The 18,570-nt window shown below is 41.0% G+C and overlaps 2 protein-coding genes across 2 annotated transcripts; both read left to right on the plus strand.

Annotated features, from left to right (window-relative positions):
* The first annotated feature begins 871 nt into the window (after positions 1 to 871).
* On the plus strand, positions 872 to 1,367 carry LOC134061114 (histone H4). The gene has a single exon (XM_062517384.1). It carries the CDS (start codon positions 888 to 890, stop codon positions 1,197 to 1,199), a length of 312 nt encoding a protein of 103 aa, XP_062373368.1. The 5' UTR covers positions 872 to 887; the 3' UTR covers positions 1,200 to 1,367.
* A 520-nt stretch (positions 1,368 to 1,887) lies between these two features.
* On the plus strand, positions 1,888 to 2,263 carry LOC134060533 (histone H2B 1/2). Its single transcript, XM_062517296.1, has one exon. The coding sequence runs from the start codon at positions 1,888 to 1,890 to the stop codon at positions 2,260 to 2,262; it is 375 nt and encodes a 124-aa protein (XP_062373280.1). The 3' UTR covers position 2,263.
* The last annotated feature ends 16,307 nt before the right edge of the window (positions 2,264 to 18,570 follow it).

Consider the following 18,570-nt stretch of genomic DNA (forward strand, 5'->3'; position numbering starts at 1 on the left):
GTCGTGCGAAACAGGAAAGCAAGTGCTGTAACGAGAAAATCGACTTGCTGTTGTGGACTACGTGGTGTTAAAATGTGTAGAAATGGTCGAAAATCAAGAGCAAGAATAGCCACAGTGCTCTGGAAGTAATAACATCGGTCTCTTTAACTTGAATATTACATTTACGGCCCCTATATCTGCTCCGAATCTGGTTAATTTGTGGCTGTTTTGTGCTCAGTGAAACACACGCACCAATATAACTGCGGCGCCGAACGATTAAATTATTGTTAACTTACAGTATATGTGTGCAGCTGTGAGAAGTCTGACTTAGGGATACGTCCATTTTATATAAATTCTCAATCAAATACCATATTATTTTCGTAAAATATGATCATGCAGATACGTTACACAACCACTCTCACAAGGGTGAAACCTGACGCTGAGTGTTTTTGAATGCTGGACGGTGACTAGTAACTAGTAATTCGTAGTCACCAGTATTATTATTTTATCATATTTACTACTTTTACCATTATTGTGATTAGTAGTAGTAGTGTAAATATATTAAGGGGCATGGTAATTGAAGTATGTACGATACCTTAAACGTTAGAGTAAACAATATTAAATTGATCATATCATATGTAGCGGATTGCAGAACATTCTAACTACTCGAATGAATTTATGTAGGCCTATAGAGATGCAGAAACTGGCGTTTATCAAAAGACTTCAGAGACAAGACATGCAAAGCAAACACATAAAAAGGCTCTCTTTGTGGGTGAGCGATGTTGTGACGTCATCCAAAGGCGGGATTATATAATGCAGTCTTCTCCTAGGTCGTTTTGTCTGGTATAAAGTGCACTCGCCTTCTTGGAAATTTATTACGTTAGTCTGTTGTATTCCGATTAGCAAAGATGTCTGGACGTGGTAAAGGAGGTAAAGGACTCGGAAAGGGAGGCGCCAAGCGTCATCGTAAGGTTCTTCGTGATAACATCCAGGGAATCACCAAGCCCGCTATCCGCCGCCTGGCTCGCCGTGGTGGTGTGAAGCGAATCTCTGGTCTGATCTACGAGGAGACTCGTGGTGTGCTGAAGGTTTTCCTTGAGAACGTGATCCGTGATGCCGTCACCTACACCGAGCACGCCAAGAGAAAGACCGTCACCGCCATGGATGTGGTCTACGCTCTGAAACGACAGGGTCGTACTCTGTACGGTTTTGGAGGTTAAATCTTGGTATCCATCAGAAATTTGAACCAAAGGCTCTTTTAAGAGCCACCCACGTTTTCCTGAAAAAAGTTAGTTTCCATCCTTGTGTGCGACGTTCATAAGGGCTTTTCAAAATACAAATTGGTTAAAACATTGACTCAATATCACAAAATAAGGGAAGGTGTTAGATACATACGTCATACGCCGAATATGTAGCTGTACGAATCAATCAAGTCTTGTGTTTTGCAATGAAATGGAATGTTATGTTCTCGCTATAATCCACTTCGAATATAACTGCTGTATGAAGGAGGGGGAAACGGCTACAATCGCCCTTGTTCTGATCAATAGTTAAATTATTCCTGGATATATAATGCAATTTAAAATAAAGTATTGAACGTGGATGGTTGTAAGACGCTTTGCATAAAAACATCAGCATCAGGCACATGTAAATGTAAAGACGTTAAAATAGCTTTTTTAAACAATGATTCAAAATCAAAGTGCGGAAATGGGAGCACCCATTGTTTTGAAACGTCAGTTGGTGATTGGTTGGAAGTTTGAGGCCCTATTGGCTAAACAACAGCAAATGTTATTGGTTCCTTTCAACAGAAGAGGCATGACTCAGCTGTGAATTTGCATACGACTTTCTATATATAGCTGAAGAGTCATAGGCGCAACTTGAATTTTACAGTCATCATTCTGTAGGGTAATTATGCCAGAGCCAGCGAAATCCGCACCCAAGAAGGGATCCAAGAAAGCCGTTACTAAAACGGCAGGAAAAGGGGGAAAGAAGCGTAGAAAGACCAGAAAGGAAAGCTATGCCATCTACGTGTACAAGGTCCTGAAGCAGGTCCACCCCGACACCGGTATCTCCTCGAAGGCGATGGGCATCATGAACTCGTTCGTGAATGACATCTTCGAGCGCATCGCTGGAGAGGCTTCTCGCTTGGCTCACTACAATAAGAGGTCCACCATCACCTCCAGGGAGATTCAGACCGCAGTGCGTCTGCTTCTGCCCGGTGAGCTGGCCAAGCACGCCGTGTCCGAGGGAACTAAGGCCGTTACCAAGTACACCAGTTCTAAGTAAAGCCCGGTGTTTTGTTGTTCCAAAGGCTCTTTTAAGAGCCACCCATCCGTTCACTTAAAAGCTATTCCGCTGGTAACGATAGACTACTTAATGGAGTCTGATTTGTCGTGTGTATTAACAAAAGAACCGGTGATACTGACTATGAAACCTCATTGTGACTAGTTGCCTTACCTAACACGTGCTAAATGTCCAATGGTCTGATATGAAATGATTGACAAGACAACCCACCAGTTATTCACATTTGTGTGTAGGCCATTACATATAATGATAGAATAGTAGGCTACACGCCATTGCTTAGATTAATGTAAATGTATTCAGGCTTCTTGCAACAAAGGCCAAGTTGCCTTCTGCCCATTACATAAGGGTTGTAGGGCTCAGAATTGGTTATGTATGAAAATATACAGGCCTACAGTTAATGTAGAATGAAAGCTACATTGGGGGAGCTGTGTTGTAGAAGTGAAAATGTGTGCAGTTTACCCCTTGAATCGCCATAGTGACACACTGCTGGTCAAATGTGAGATAAGCTGGCAGATTTCAGACACAAAATAATTATTTATTATTGGGTGGCAGGTGATTTTTTTCCTACTGGGCCTCTCAGGTCAGTGGCTGGTAGAGTTCAGATACTGTCCTAACCCTAACCCTAACATAACATGACATAACATAATCTAGGCCTATACTCCTCACTGACACACAATTACTGATGATATCCTATATCCTAAGTAGGCTAGCTATGAAAATGTATCTCTTGTAACCCCAAAAGAGAAGAATAGGCTATACTAAACAGTTATACTGAAACCTTTTTTTTGGCACAAATTATGTAGTTTATTAAAAGGCCAGAATCACTTTGGTGTGTCACAGGGTGCTTATCGACCGACAGAGAATGCGTTCTTCAACTGGTTACGTTCACAATTATTTTAATCTTGGTGCTATGTAGAGAACAAACCCACATTTCCACCAGTTTTGAGCCGAACTACGGACAGAAAACTCAACATTAGTGTCATACTCTGGGATTATATGCCATAGGGTGCCTCTCATTCGTCCCTTTATCTATCCTCCCTTCCTTCCTCGGTCCTTGTTCCCACTGATCTAGATAAAGAATGATGGGGCGGCAACAATGGGATAGTCTATCCAGTGCTAGTTATAGATCAGTGGGAACGAGCCTGGAGGACCGAGCATCGAGGAGAGAGGTTGAGAATGGGCCATAGTGTCCTACTCTGGTTTCATATGCCTCACGCAACAGATGCTGTGTCTCCTCATTAGAAAGTCTCTGGTGCTGTGTCTCCTCATTAGAAAGTCTCTGGTAAACACAGGTGATGTCACTAGTAAACTGACCTTTGACCTCTTTGGCTGCTAATTAGGATGGTTGTAGCTCCCTTTGAGTTCCTCTTCTGGCGGTTCACGTAGTCATCAGCAAAATTAACTATGTTCTTTAACTACCACGTCTCCTCGCTATAATTCTTAACCGGGAAGATGCAGTTCATGGGAACACCGAGCTGCTTGCTGCATCGCTGCATCGCTGCATCTGAAACACACACACACACACACACACACACACACACACACACACACACACACACACACACACACACACACACACACACACACACAAACACACAAGATCACTAAATGGAGAAAGTAGCCTACCATTTTGACATAACAATGTTGACCAATAACTTAAGTCAAAGTGGAAGTTGACTGATAGTTAGCAGATGCTATATCCACAATGACAGAAATCAACCCGGGTCGACCAATTATCAGTCAGTGACACCAGTGCTCCAACACAGTTAAACCAATCAATGGACCTTTTTCAGAGCAGACATTTTTGACTAACCTGACTCTCGCCAGATCCTTGTAGTTTCACACAAGGATCTGGGACTTCTCGATAGGAGATGTATTTCTGAAGGCGGGGCCATGTAAAAAAATCCTTGCATGTGATTTGATAAACCACCTGTCCGTCATCTTGAATGACGTGCTAGGCTACTTCAAGCTCTTGCCAAACCTGGTCGGAAGAAGAGTGAAAACATCCTTGCCACCAATAAATGCCTAAAAAACATTCTCTGTTCATCCTTTAAAAAAATGAATACTCGATAGATTCGACAAGATGGTTGAAATAGCAGAATCAATGTCGGCACAAAACTCCTTGCTGCGTGCCGCCATTGTTGTTTGAATCAGACAGTCACTTTGGCGCTACGTCACATCTATGAAATCCCCTTCGGCGCTCCTGATTGGTTCATTATTTTTTGCTCCCTGGAAGGAGTTTGCATTGCCCTCGAGCCCAGACCCTTGTGTGGAGCTCAGCGAAACGCCTCTGGTGGAGCGTGGCGGAACTACAAGGGTCTGGCGAGAGTCAGGCTCATTTTTGACATGGCAGGCCACACAATAAATGGCAGGCCCAGGTGCTAATGGCATCAATGTTGGCATCCAATTCTGCTACACTTAAACTGAACCGAGAATTCATTCAGGTTATTAGTATTGCCCAACCCTCCTTTGGCATGTTAAAATGGTCAAAATGCTGGTCATACTGGACTCACACACTTGACAGACTGACCCTCTCCTTGATTCTCTTGCTATTGTAGATGCTCCTCAAGTCCTCATCCACGTGGGTCAGGAACACCACCTGTGGGATGCCTGCAAATGTGTGGGACGGCATGAAGCTCACAACCAATTAGAGCAGGCCTAAAAATGAATTGGGCTTTTGGGGCCTACAGTGACTATTGAGCTGCTGGGGCCCTATGAGACTAATGACCTTCTGAGAGCCTAGACTATTGGCCTTCTGGGGGCCTATGAGACTATTGAACTTATGGGAGCTAATGAGACTATTGACCTTCTGGGAGCGTATGAGGTTTTAGAGGATTTACTCCATTTAGAGGATGTTCCTGTGTTTCCCCATTTAGAAGTTGTGTTAACTGCCCCCGTGTATTAACCTCACCCGAAGAAATTTTGCAAATACATGAAAGCCTGTGTTCATTATATCCTTCAAATGTGCCACAGTGACAATAAACTGTGTTATTTCACAATGACAACATAGCATAACTCTAATAATAAATAAAAAAAAAAAGTCAAAGGCTTTATAAATAAATAAATACACTGAAGTTGACAATGTAAAATCATCTTTTTGAAATTGATCTTAACGCCTTAAATGAAAAAAAAACCCAGGAAATATTCAACCTTAAAGGACATCAATTGTCTTTGTGAATGAATAATGTATTGTAAATAAATAAATGTTTTCCTTGAAATACAGGGGTCATACTGTAAGTACTGGAACGCCTACGTTAAATTCCCATAGAGGAGACAGATTTTTATTTTTAATGGCCAGTTATTTCATGGATCCAGGACATGCACTCTGATGAAGTCCCCTTGGCCTTTGAAATGAAAATAACCCCACGTCATCACATACCCTTCATCATACCAAGAGATTGGCATGGTTTTATTTCAGTTATTAGCTGTTAGCTCATTAGCTGGTTTGAATTGCATTGCGCTCAATGAGAATGAAACCACTTAATTAGCAAACAGCTAATAACTAACTAATAACATTTATGACATAAGGCTTCTGTTATTAAGTGTCAACTTTTGACATGCACATAGACAGCTGCAGAGACATTCTTACAAGATCAAGAGTATAGCACACGCTATTATTATTGTATATTATGCATAGGCTATAATAAGAATAGTAAAAAGAAATACAATGATAGCAATAACTAGAAATGCAATTCCAAGGAATTACCAGTGCATGAAAATGCAAAAATAGATAGATAATGTAGATATGGTTACTAAGGTGTAGCTAGGGTAAACATGGTGGTTGCATAGTTTACAGAGAGTTGATAGTGTGAAGGTAGACGTTTTAAAGATGAAACGTTCCAGTTCTAACTTAACTAATGATTTCTATTCATGTTAAAATGTTGATTAGCTAACTTAGCTAATGATTTCTAGCAGTTACGCTAAAAATGCTTATTATGCTAGCAATGCTAACTTTACTAACAATGCTAACCAGGTTGATTAGCTAACTTAACCGATGATTTCTAGCAGTAATGTTAAAAATGCTAACTATGCTAACAATGCTAAATTTGCTAACAATGCTAACCAGGTTGATTAGCTAACTTAGTTGATGATTTTTTGCAGTTATACTAAAAATGCTAACTATGCTAACAATGCTAACTATGCTAACCATGCTAACTAGCTAACTTGCTAGTGAGGACTTTTATTTTGAAACATTTGTTGCTAGGGTATCCAGGGTGGCCACTATCAGGAAACAAGAAGTTACTGCAGTATAATCATGTTGGTTGCTATGGAAACGGTCATAAACACTTCATTTTAATGGTTGCTATGTTGGTTGCTAGGTACATGGAGGTTTCATGTAGTTGACTAGTGGATGATAACTGACAGTTGGAATGGTTGAACAGTTCAATAGTTGAGTAGTTTCAATGGTTAAATGATTTAATAGTGTATTATTGCAGTGAGGACCTTTATTTTGAAACAGTTGTGGACAGAGGACGTAGTGAAACAGGATCTGTAGTCTTAATGAGATTGTATGCTTAAAGCCTGAGACAGAAGGTGCCTCTCATATAGCGTTTACGCGTCCTCTCTCGCTCCTCACTGATCTACATAAAGAACGATGGAGCGGCAACAATGGGATAGTCTAGCCCTTCTTCTATCTTTCTTTATGTAGATCATTGAGGATCGAGGAGCGAGGGAGGACATATAAACGCTGCTTGAGAGGGACCCACAGTAAATACTTTAAAAGTTGTATGTAGATAGTCTAATTAATGTTGATAGACAGAATGTTTAATGGATGTTGATAGGCAGATTGTTTAATAGATATTGATTGACAGTTTAATGGGTGGATGAGTGAATGGTCTGAAGAAGATGAATGGATAGAAGGTTGGATGGAATGTGCCTTATATTCTTGTTAAGAGAGACACACTGATACAGCTCTCTGAGAGTAGTTGACACAGGTGTAATCAATTTAACTGGCTAGTCTTAAGAGAGCCAGAGTACTCTTAAAGCCTGAGACGAGGAGGGTCGGTCTGCGGCATGGGCGTTACATATGTTGCAAGAAACTCCCCAATTAGGCGTTCCTGTCGTGAATAGTCAACCAATCAGAAGGAGCTGTGCAATGCATTCTGGGAAATGCTTAATTTCCGGACTTTGACTTCCTTTTATCAGTTTGTAAAAGTCCTCTGAAGTCCTCGTCGAAGCCACGGAGAAGCTACGATAGCAGAGAAATTGCAGCTAAACCGATGAGACGTAAGTAACTTCTATATCTATAACTATGTCTTATACTACCATTTAAGCAATTCCAGCGATATATTAGAATATGGGTAGCAAGGCGAAAGTAAGCAGAACGGAGGAATAGCTTAGATTGCTTGCTTGTGATATGGTGCTTGTTTGTTTGTATGAAAATATGTAGGCCTACTTAAAATGATACGTGATAAAATTAGTCATCGTGTTTATGTGGTAACGTTAAAAGCATGCCAGCAACGCACATTGTTTTCAACTAAACCCATATAAAGTGAAGACGTAACGTAGGCCTAACTAAATTCGGTACTTTGGGGTTAACTGTAACTATTTTCTGCGGCTGTTGAGTGGTGAACAGGTGGCCTGTTGATTTGGTGCGTTTTAAACGGCCTCAAAAATGGTTACAGTTAAAACCAAATTACCCTAAATTCTGATTAGAGTGACTGTAGTGGAGCTGATCGAGCTGAATTTGTTTTGGCTATGCCGAAGATCCTTGCAATGATGTGATGCATTTGCTACATGAGTGATGCCATAATTAAAAACCAAAAGGTTCATTTGTTATGTTCCTATTGACATAAAGAATTATTGAGAGTTGTCATGTAAAACAAAGACATCTAGGAGTTCTACAACGTTTGACCAGTACAATTACTAATACTGTATTCATAGGTTTCATCAGGTCCCTTTACACAGGTGTATACAATCAAGCACCTTGATTATGAATGCAGACTGCATGGTGCTTGATTAATACACCTGTGCAAATGGACTTGAATTCATGGGTTTCATCAGGTCCCTTTGCACAGGTGTATTAATCAAGCACCATGCAGTCTGCATTGATAATCAAGGTGCTTGATTGTATACACCTGTGGAAAGGGACCTGATGGAAATCCATGAATAGTCAGTTTGACTTTAGAGGCCTGTTAGTTGATCACTACTAGAATCTTAGCAGAAGTTGGATAATGTTCTCTAATAAGTTAATGTTCTCCATATGTCTTCCTATCACTGCAGTTACATTCTTCCATACTGTCTGGTGGTCAGAAGCCGCAATTACGAAGTTGTTCAGACCCAGGATGCACGCTGCTCCTCTGCCCTTTCTGCCCAGAGTACAAGGGTGACTATGCCAGGGTGGAAACGCACATGCAGAGCCATTTGAAAACGGTGGTACATTATGAAGGTATGTATGAGATTGATAGTTAAGCCCTTAGCCCTGTATCATGGTCTTCTATGAAACTGTATGGATTGGTTCTGAAATTACAAAAGGTTCTGAAAGTAATGTTATTAGTAATGAAGTGAAGTTGCCATTCAATTGTTTCATGTAACGTTAGCAGGCTATTTGATGTTTATATCTATTTCTTATTTAATTATTCTTTTGTTGTTCAGAATATGTGATCTACAAATTATTCTTTTGTTGTTCAGAATATGTGATCTACAAATACAAATGCACACACAGGCCAAGATTTTGTTTTACTTTTATTTATTTTATCTTGCATGGCCTGCAGAAGTTTCTGTTTTTGTTCTACAACAAAGTATTGGCGAAATCTACAGGATTGCGCATTTGCACATTTGTTCTCTAACAAAAGTTGGGAAAATGCATGCTTGGTGCTTAAACTGTTATGAAACATGAAAAAAGTTGATCTCTTCTGGGTTTGTCCTATAATAAAGTTTAGGCTACTTTGCAAATAAATGGTTGTTGTGTCTTTATTGAACAATCCATATTGATATGAACTTGAGCTATGCTGTCTGATTACATAATGCTCCATATACCTTAAACACATTTGCTCAATGACCAGGATATTAATCAATATTTTTAATTTGTTGGGATACACAGCCTGGGAATAGTGAAAGACATTTGACTGTAGTCAGCCTATGGACTACTTCATCGGAGAGGGTGCTGCAGGGATGGAGGATCAATGGGGAGGGGGGAATGATGTGTTAGGTTTGTGTATTGTTGAGCTAAATCCTTGTAAATGCAAAGCAATATTATGAGACTGTAATGCTTTGCCAGCTGATTTTTGACTCACAAAGGAGTGAAGGGAAGACACTACTGCAGCATTTTTGTGTCCAATATTGTATTGTACAGTAGGCCTATCCTACAATCCACTGTCTGGTACAGAAACACCACACAGGCTGAGAGAAGGGCTCTACAACATGTTATTAAGGTAAAGGTGCAATACTACAAAGGGGAATAAGGGCAATATGCAATATCTTATACTGTACTGTATATGGGACTACATGCAAGGCTAACAAGGGGACAATGTGCAATACTTTGTCAGTGTAATGTGGAGATTATGTGCAATACTAGGGACAATGTGCAATATCTTGTGCGATACTATTAATGGGACAATGTGCAATATGAATCAGGTGCAATATTGTTAGTGGGACAACTGTGCAGCAACAATGTGACTGAGTAATATTCTAACAGGGGGATGTGGGGATCATGTGCAATATCAATATTATTATGGGAAAATGTTTATATCTTGTGCAATATGGAAATCCGGTGCAATATCAATGGGACAACTGTGCAATATCTAAACTGCAATATGAGAAGTATGCACTTGTATCCACATGGGACAGGGTGCAATATCTTGGATGTGTGACACTTGCGCACGCACACACACACCCACACACACACACACACAAACACAGTCTCAGGGACGCAGGATTTGCACTGTAGGCTACTGTAGCACTTAAACTACTCTGCCTCTGTGGGACTGTAGACTATTCTTAGACTGGGTACACAGTATAATTTGACGTCAATGTTTGCCTGATGTCTTGTATGAATCATGTTTTTGTCATGTATGCTCTTAAATATTTGTCATGTCTGCTTTTAAATATTTGACTTGAAGGGCCTGCACAAGAATTCCAATTTGTCTATGGTTTATGCACAAATGGCCAATAAAGAACTGACTTTTGACAATTCAGTAGCATGGTGCTTATGCAGTGGTAACTTTATGAATATCGTTTTTTTCGTATCCAAATAATTGCATTAACTGTAGGCGTTGATGTGTAATTATTATAGGAATACTGTCGTGATACTGCAGTACAATACATTTTTTTCGTAACGGATAATCTATTTAACAAGTAGGCCTACAACAATGCACTGCACAACCATTTTCAACTTCTTCTGCTGGATTGCGTTTAAACTTTCTGCTTTACTAAGTTTGGTTCAATGCTAATGGAAAGCGGGCTGTGCCCTTACTTTGACATACATGTTAGACCGGATGTTAAAGAAGAAAAGGGGGTGTTTCCGACTTAGATAGAAACGCCTATTTATGTTTCCGCAGACCGACGATATTCCCTGAGACAGAGTAAATAATTTAAAAGTTGAATGTAGATAGTCTAATTAATGTTGATAGACAGAGAGTTTAATGGATGTTGATAGACAGATTGTTTAATAGATGTTGATAGACAGTTTAATGGGTGGATGAGTCAATGGTCTGAAGAAGATGAATGGATAGAATGTTGGATGGAATGTGCCTTATATTCTTGTAGAATGGAGAGACACAGCTCTCTACTGAGAGTAGTGGATACAGATACAGCTGTAATCAATTTAACTGGCTAGTCTTAACAGAGCCAGCCTGAGACAGAGTAGATTGTTTAAAAGTTGAATGTAGAGCGTCTAATTGATGTTGATAGGCAGACTGTTTAGAATGGGTGGATGAGTGAATGGTTTGAAGAAGATGAATGGATATAAAGTTGAACGGAATTAGGAGGACTTATTTTGATACTGTTGTGCGCAGAGGATACAGGGGAACAGAATATGTAGTCTTCAGAGAGATTGTAAAGCCTGAGAGAAACTGACAGTTGGTGCCCAGGTGGCTGACCAGCTGGGGTAACATTCTAATTGCTGCCGTGATGTCATAATGAGCCATGTTAAGTCTATGGGGGAAATTGTAATAGTTTTTAACTAATAGTTTAAAAAGTATAAAAGTTACAAAGTTGAAAAATACAAAGCCCACATCGCGTAAGTAAGACCTACGCGTCAAAATTTGAATGGAGTTTCTACGTTAAGCGGTTGAAGCTGAATTGCGTGCGTTAGAAGAAGAACTAGAAATGCAATTCCAAGGAATTACCAGTGCATGAAAATGCAAAAATTGATAGATAATGTAGATATGGTTACTAAGGTGTAGCTAGGGTAAACATGGTGGTTGCATAGTTTACAGAGAGTTGATAGTGTGAAGGTAGACAGTTTAAAGCTGAAACATTCCCAGTTCTAACTTAACTAATGATTACTATTCATGTTAAAATGTTAACTATGGTAACAATGATAACCAGGTTGATTGGTTAACTTAGCTACTGATTTCATGCAGTAATGGTAAAAATGTTAACTATGCTAACTATGCTCACAGTGTTAACCAGGTTGATTAGCTAACTTAGCTAATGATTTCTAGCAGTTATGCTAAACATGCTAACTATGCTAGCAATGCTAACTATGGTAACAATGCTAACTTAAACTAACAATGCTAACCAGGTTGATTAGCTAACTTAACTGATGATTTCTAGCAATAATGCTAAAAATGCTAACTATGCTAACAATGCTAAAATTGCTAACAATGCTAACCAGGTTGATTAGCTAACTTAGTTGATGTTTTTTGCAGTTATGCTAAAAATGCTAACTATGTTAACTATGCTAACCATGCTAACTTGCTAGTGAGGACTTTTATTTTGAAACATTTGTTGCTAGGGTATCCATGGTGGCCACTATCAGGAAACAAGAAGTTACTGCAGTATAATCATGTTGGTTGCTATGGAAACGGTCATAAACACTTAATTTTAATGGTTGATATATTGGTTGCTAGGTACATGGAGTTTTCGTGTAGTTGACTGGAGGCATAGTTCTAGTTGATAACTGACAGTTGGAATGGTTGAACAGTTAAATAGTTGAGTAGTTACAATGGTTAAATGATTTAATAGTGTATTATTGCAGTGAGGACCTTTATTTTGAAACAGTTGTGGACAAAGGAAGTAGTGAAACAGGATCTGTAGTCTTAATGAGATTGTATGCTTAAAGCCTGAGACAGAAGGTGCCTCTCATATAGTGTTTACGCGTCCTCTCTCGCTCCTCGATCCTCACTGATCTTTCTTTATGTAGATCATTGAGGATCGAGGAGCGAGGGAGGGCATATAAACGCTGCTTGAGAGGCACCCACAGTAAATACTTTAAAAGTTGTATGTAGATAGTCTAATTAATGTTGATAGATAGAATGTTTAATGGATGTTGATAGGCAGATTGTTTAATAGATATTGATTGACAGTTTAATGGGTGGATGAGTGAATGGTCTGAAGAAGATGAATGGATAGAAGGTTGGATGGAATGTGCCTTATATTCTTGTTAAGAGAGACTCTAGCTGCGTTTCCATTACCCATTAAATTGCGCAAATTAAGAGCTGCGAAAAGAAATGTGCTTAATGGAAACACATACATTTCGAAAAAACTCACATGTTTCGATAAAAAGTTTTTGCGCTCGGGTGAGGTGGTATTTCGAGCGTATCGAAATTTGTATATTTCGCAAAACTGCAATGGAAACACTTTTTTCGCATCTGACGAGTCACGTGATCCAACAACCGGATGTTAGGAGAAACGAAACCGACGAAGAAGACTGCCGACAGGAAGTGGCACCGGGAGAATAATGTAAAACAATATTTTTTTTTTCATTAAAAGTGGCTCGTGTCATTCTAAAATGTTGAATCCACAGCTGTGAACTTGCCGACAACACTTTCTCAAAAACGCTGCATAGGCTACGCAACTAGTTTTGTTTACCCATAGCAACAACGTTGCTATGCTTTGCTGGTTTAACGTGATGAGAACGGTGCTGAAAGAAATCTAGAATCTAGATTGTTTTAGAAACTAATCAACTGGGCTGATCTACGAAATATTCCACTGACATGGCTGTGACATGATTTAAGCATAGGCCTACTACAACAAACTCCTGTGAAATATGTCATTTTTAATTTTATGTTTCTGCCCCACCAAAACGTAGGCCTCCTCCGCTGATGGCTTATAGCCTATTGACTGATAATCAGCGTGCCGTGGTGGCAATTTGAATGCATTTAGTGTAGGCTAAATCCCTATGGCTAAATCTGGGTAATGTTGATAACCACCATGTCTCCTAATGACTTACAGCACGCGAGAATACACGAGATCTTAATTTAGTTAGCCGAATGTAATGGAAACACCGCAATTGCGAAAATTGTGATATTCGACATTAAGACAATATCGACAAAGTTTTTGCGCATATTTGTAATGGAAACGCAGCTTCTGATACAGCTCTCTGAGAGTTGTTGATACAGGTGTAATCAATTTAACTGGCTAGTCTTAAGAGACCCAGAGTGTACGCTTAAAGCCTGAGACAGAGTAAATCATTTAAAAGTTGAATGTAGCTAGTCTAATTAATGTTGATAGACAGAGAGTTTAATGGATGTTGATAAACAGTTTAATGGGTGGATGAGTGAATGGTCTGAAGAAGATGAATGGATAGAAAGTTGGATGGAATGTGCCTTATATTCTTGTAGAATGGAGAGACACAGCTCTCTACTGAGAGAGTAGTGGATACAGATACAGGTGTAATCAATTTAACTGGCTAGTCTTAAGAGAGCCAGGCCTGAGACAGAGTAGATTGTTTCAAAGTTGAATGTAGATCGTCTAATTGATGTTGATAGGCAGACTGTTTAGAATGGGTGGATGAGTGAATGGTTTGAAGAAGATGAATGGATAGAAAGTTGGATGGAATTAGGAAGACTTATGTTGATACCGTTGATACAGGGGAACAGAAAATGTAGTCTCAAGAGAGCCAGTTTAAAGCCTGAGAGAGAGAGAGAGAGAGAGAGAGCTGCTGCACCTGGACTGGCCACCTGGCGTAACATTCTAATTGCTGCCGTGATGTCATAATGAGCAATGTTAAGTCTATGGGAAAATGTTTAATAGTTTTTAATTTACAGTTTAAAAAGTATAAAAGTTACAAAGTTGAAAAATATATTGCACAGGTCTCCTTAGTAAGACCTACTTAACAAAGTTTGAATCAAGTTTCTACGTTAAACGGTTCAAGCTGAATTGCGAGCGTTAGAAGAAGTTGGAATAATAAGAAACCTAGGAAGAACAGTACAGTGCATTTTCATGCACTGTAATAATAAGAAGAAGACCGAGGAAGAACAGTACAGTGCATTTTCATGCACTGTAATAATGTACTATTATGTAAGGATTCAAGTAATTGCATTGCAGTGACGTCATGGACGTGACTTACGTGACCTACGTGACTAGAGAGTAGTAGAGTAGAACGCCATGCTGTACTGTGTATGTATGACCAGCAAGAGAAACAAGTAAACGAACTCCAAAGAATTCCACCATCTCTTTATTGAATGAACATAAAGCACCAGAAACATTACAGTGGCGACGAGGATTCAAACTGGATGCATTGACGAGTAGGAGTCGTCAAACTTTTGAGGGAGAAGAAGGAGTCCCGAAGTTAATGAAACGTGAGTCTAATGTGCGTGCGTTTGGTGCTAAAACTAGCCAGCTAGCAGCCTTACCGTGAGTGATAGTTCGACGAAATACATGGAAATGCTGAGCTCAACAATAGCAAGCCATGCAGCTATTTTGCCGTTTGATACGGAGACAGACCCAAGTTCAATTGGAACGAGATGGAGTAAGTGGATTCAACGTTTTGAAAACTTTCTAGTAGCAATGAACATTGTGAATGACGGTAGGAAAAGGGCTCTGCTTTTACACTTGGCTGGAGAACGAGTTCACGACATTTATGATACTCTTGCTGCTGAAGACGATTATAATGATACAAAAACTAAGCTAGACGGATATTTCTCGCCTAAGAAGAACACACAATATCTCGTCTACAAATTCAGGAAAGCTACACAGCAGACAAGTGAAAATCTGGATACATATCATACGAGGCTTCGTATGCTAGCCATAGACTGTGAATTCATCGACGCTGATAGAGAGATCAAGGCACAGCTAGTTCAGAGCTGCACGTCGTCGAGGCTCCGCAGGAGGGCGCTGAGAGAGCCTGAAATGACATTAGAGGCGTTGTTGAATTTCGGAAGAACGCTTGAAATATCAGAACAGCAAGCTGAGGGCATTGAGCAAGGAACAACTGCTGCTGTCAATGCGCTGCAACACAAGCAAAAAACACAGACACAGACTTCTGATCAGTGGGGACACAGGAAGACCAACACACAATGCAGGAACTGTGGAGGAAGATATCCTCACAAAGGAGATTGTCCAGCCAGAGGAAAAGAGTGCAATGCATGTGGAAGACCAAACCACTTCGCTAAGGTATGTCGCTCAAGTCAAAGAAAATTAGCACAAAATGAAGACAGAAAGTCACATCAAGATAAAGACACCACACAAAGAAAACAGCAAAACACAAGAAAAGTAAATCAAGTCACTGCATCTTGTTCGGAGTGCTGCACTCACAGAGACTCGTCAAGCAGTGATGACCAGTATGTGTTCGTGGTCAACAGCGAAGCCTGTACTAAACACCCTCGAACGCATGTCATGCTCAACGACATCAAAGTGAGAGTACTTATTGACTCTGGAGCTTCAGTTAACATCGTCAGCGAAGCGGTGTTCAGCACGCTCAAACCAAAGCCAAAGATGAGTGCAGCCAAGATCAAGATCTTCTCCTATGGGTCCAAGACTGCTTTACCCATCATCGGTGTTTTTGAATGCAACGTCCAGGCGAAGGACAGAGACACAAAAGCGACTTTCTATGTGCTGAAGGGCGATGGACATTCACTCCTAAGCTATGAAACAGTCAGCGAGCTTGGACTTATTCAGATCATCAACGCTGTCAACCCTACATCCAAAAGTGTGGCCGATGAACAGATTGACAGCTACCCAGAGCTGTTCACCGGCATAGGTAAGCTCAAAGATGTTCAGGTGAAGCTACACATAAATCCTGACATACAGCCAACATGCCAACCACATAGAAGAGTGCCATTCCACATTCGGCAAAAAGTCGAAGAAGAACTACAAAAGCTGGAAGATGATGACATCATTGAAAAGGTGACCGGACCAACGCCCTGGGTATCTCCAATCGTGACCCCTCCAAAACCTAAAGATCCAGATAAAGTAAGAATCTGTGTTGACATGCGCCAAGCAAATACGGCTATACAGCGAGAACGTCACCTCACACCAACTATGGATGATGTGATCCATGAGCTTAATGGTGCACGTGTTTTCTCCAAATTGGACCTTAACAAAGGCTACCACCAGCTAGAGCTACATCCCGATAGCCGATATATTACCACCTTTACTACTCACCTGGGCCTGAGACGATACAAGAGACTGAGCTTTGGCATATCATCTGCTGCTGAAGTCTTCCAGAATGCCATATGTCAAGCCCTGCATGGCATCCCTGGTGTAAAGAACCTCAGTGACGACATTATAGTGTATGGTGTGTCTCAGGAAGCCCATAATGAAGCGCTGAGAGCAGTTTTTGCCAGATTGAAGGAATGCGGCCTCACACTAAACCGCAACAAATGTGAGTTTAACAAACAACGCCTTGAGTTCTTTGGCTTCATCTTTTCTGCAGAGGGCATCTCAGCAGACCCCCGCAAAGTCGCGGCAATACATCAAGCCTCTGAACCCAAAGACCCAGCCGAAATCAGAAGTCTTCTAGGTATGGCAAATTACTGTTCTAGATTCATTCAAGATTTCTCCACAATCACAGCACCCCTCAGAGAACTGACCAAGAAAGGCGTGCCGTGGCACTGGGACGAAAAACATTCTGCGGCACTTCAAGCACTTAAAGAGGGTCTCACAAGCACAACCACCATGTCCTACTTTGACCCTAAGAAAGGCACAGAACTGATTGTGGACGCCAGCCCATTTGGGTTGGGTGCCATTCTTCTTCAGGAAGACAAGGGAGAGAAGCACGTCATAGCGTACGGCAGTCGAGCGCTCACTGACGTCGAGAGACGATACTCGCAGACCGAAAGAGAAGCCCTGGCTATAGTATGGAGCTGCGAACATTTCCATTTATACATTTACGGACATCCATTTACCTTAGTGACAGACCACAAGCCATTGGAGCTGATATGGAATAACCCAAGGTCCAAGCCACCAGCCAGAATAGAGCGTTGGGGACTTAGGCTTCAGCCCTATGACTTTCAGATTGTCTACAGAAAAGGAGCAGACAATCCTGCTGATTACATGTCCAGACATCCAATTCCCATCCAACCGGCTGAGAACACAAGAGCCTCCAAAGTTGCTGAAGAATACGTCAACTTCATATCTCTGCTGGCCACACCCAAGGCGATGACGCTGGAAGAGATAAAAAGAGACATTACAGGACAGCACATTACAACAAGTCAGTGCACACATCAAGAACAACTCGTGGCACACGATAACAAACAAAATGCAAAACGCTGCTGCACTACGTCAGTACAAAAATGTCAGTAAGGAACTCACACTGTCAGCTAGTGAGGACCTCATACTCAGGGGCTGCAGGATTGTTATACCCCTGTCTCTGCAGCAAAAAGTCCTAGAACTTGCACACGAAGGCCATCAAGGCATTGTCAAGACCAAAGTCCTACTCCGTGAAAAAGTGTGGTTTCCCAACATAGATCAACAAGCAGAAGCCACCATCAGAAACTGTCTTGCGTGTCAGGCTAACACTCCAGTCACCAGACCAGAACCACTCAAGATGTCCGAGCTACCTGAGGCGCCGTGGTGTTCTGTAAGTGCAGACTTCTACGGTCCCCTTCCATCTGGAGAATATCTGCTGGTGATTGTGGATGACTACACACGCTATCCAGTGGTGGACGTCCTCCGTTCCACCTCCGCCAATGTGGTGATTCCCAGCATGGACAATGTCTTCTCTATGTTCGGGATACCTCAAGTCGTTAGGACGGACAACGGACCTCCATTTAATGGTTCACAGTTTTCCCAGTTTGCAAGATACATGGGATTTCATCACAGGAAGATAACACCTCTTTGGCCACAAGCTAATGCCACAGCTGAAAGATTCATGCGCACTGTTGGCAAGATTGTTCGGATCGCAGCGATGAAAGCCGTGCCATGGAAACAGCAGCTGAACATCTTCCTTCGTGAGTACAGATC

The sequence above is a fragment of the Sardina pilchardus genome, chromosome 1 (assembly GCF_963854185.1).
Source record: "Sardina pilchardus chromosome 1, fSarPil1.1, whole genome shotgun sequence".
In the NCBI taxonomy this organism is placed as follows: Eukaryota; Metazoa; Chordata; class Actinopteri; order Clupeiformes; family Clupeidae; genus Sardina; species Sardina pilchardus.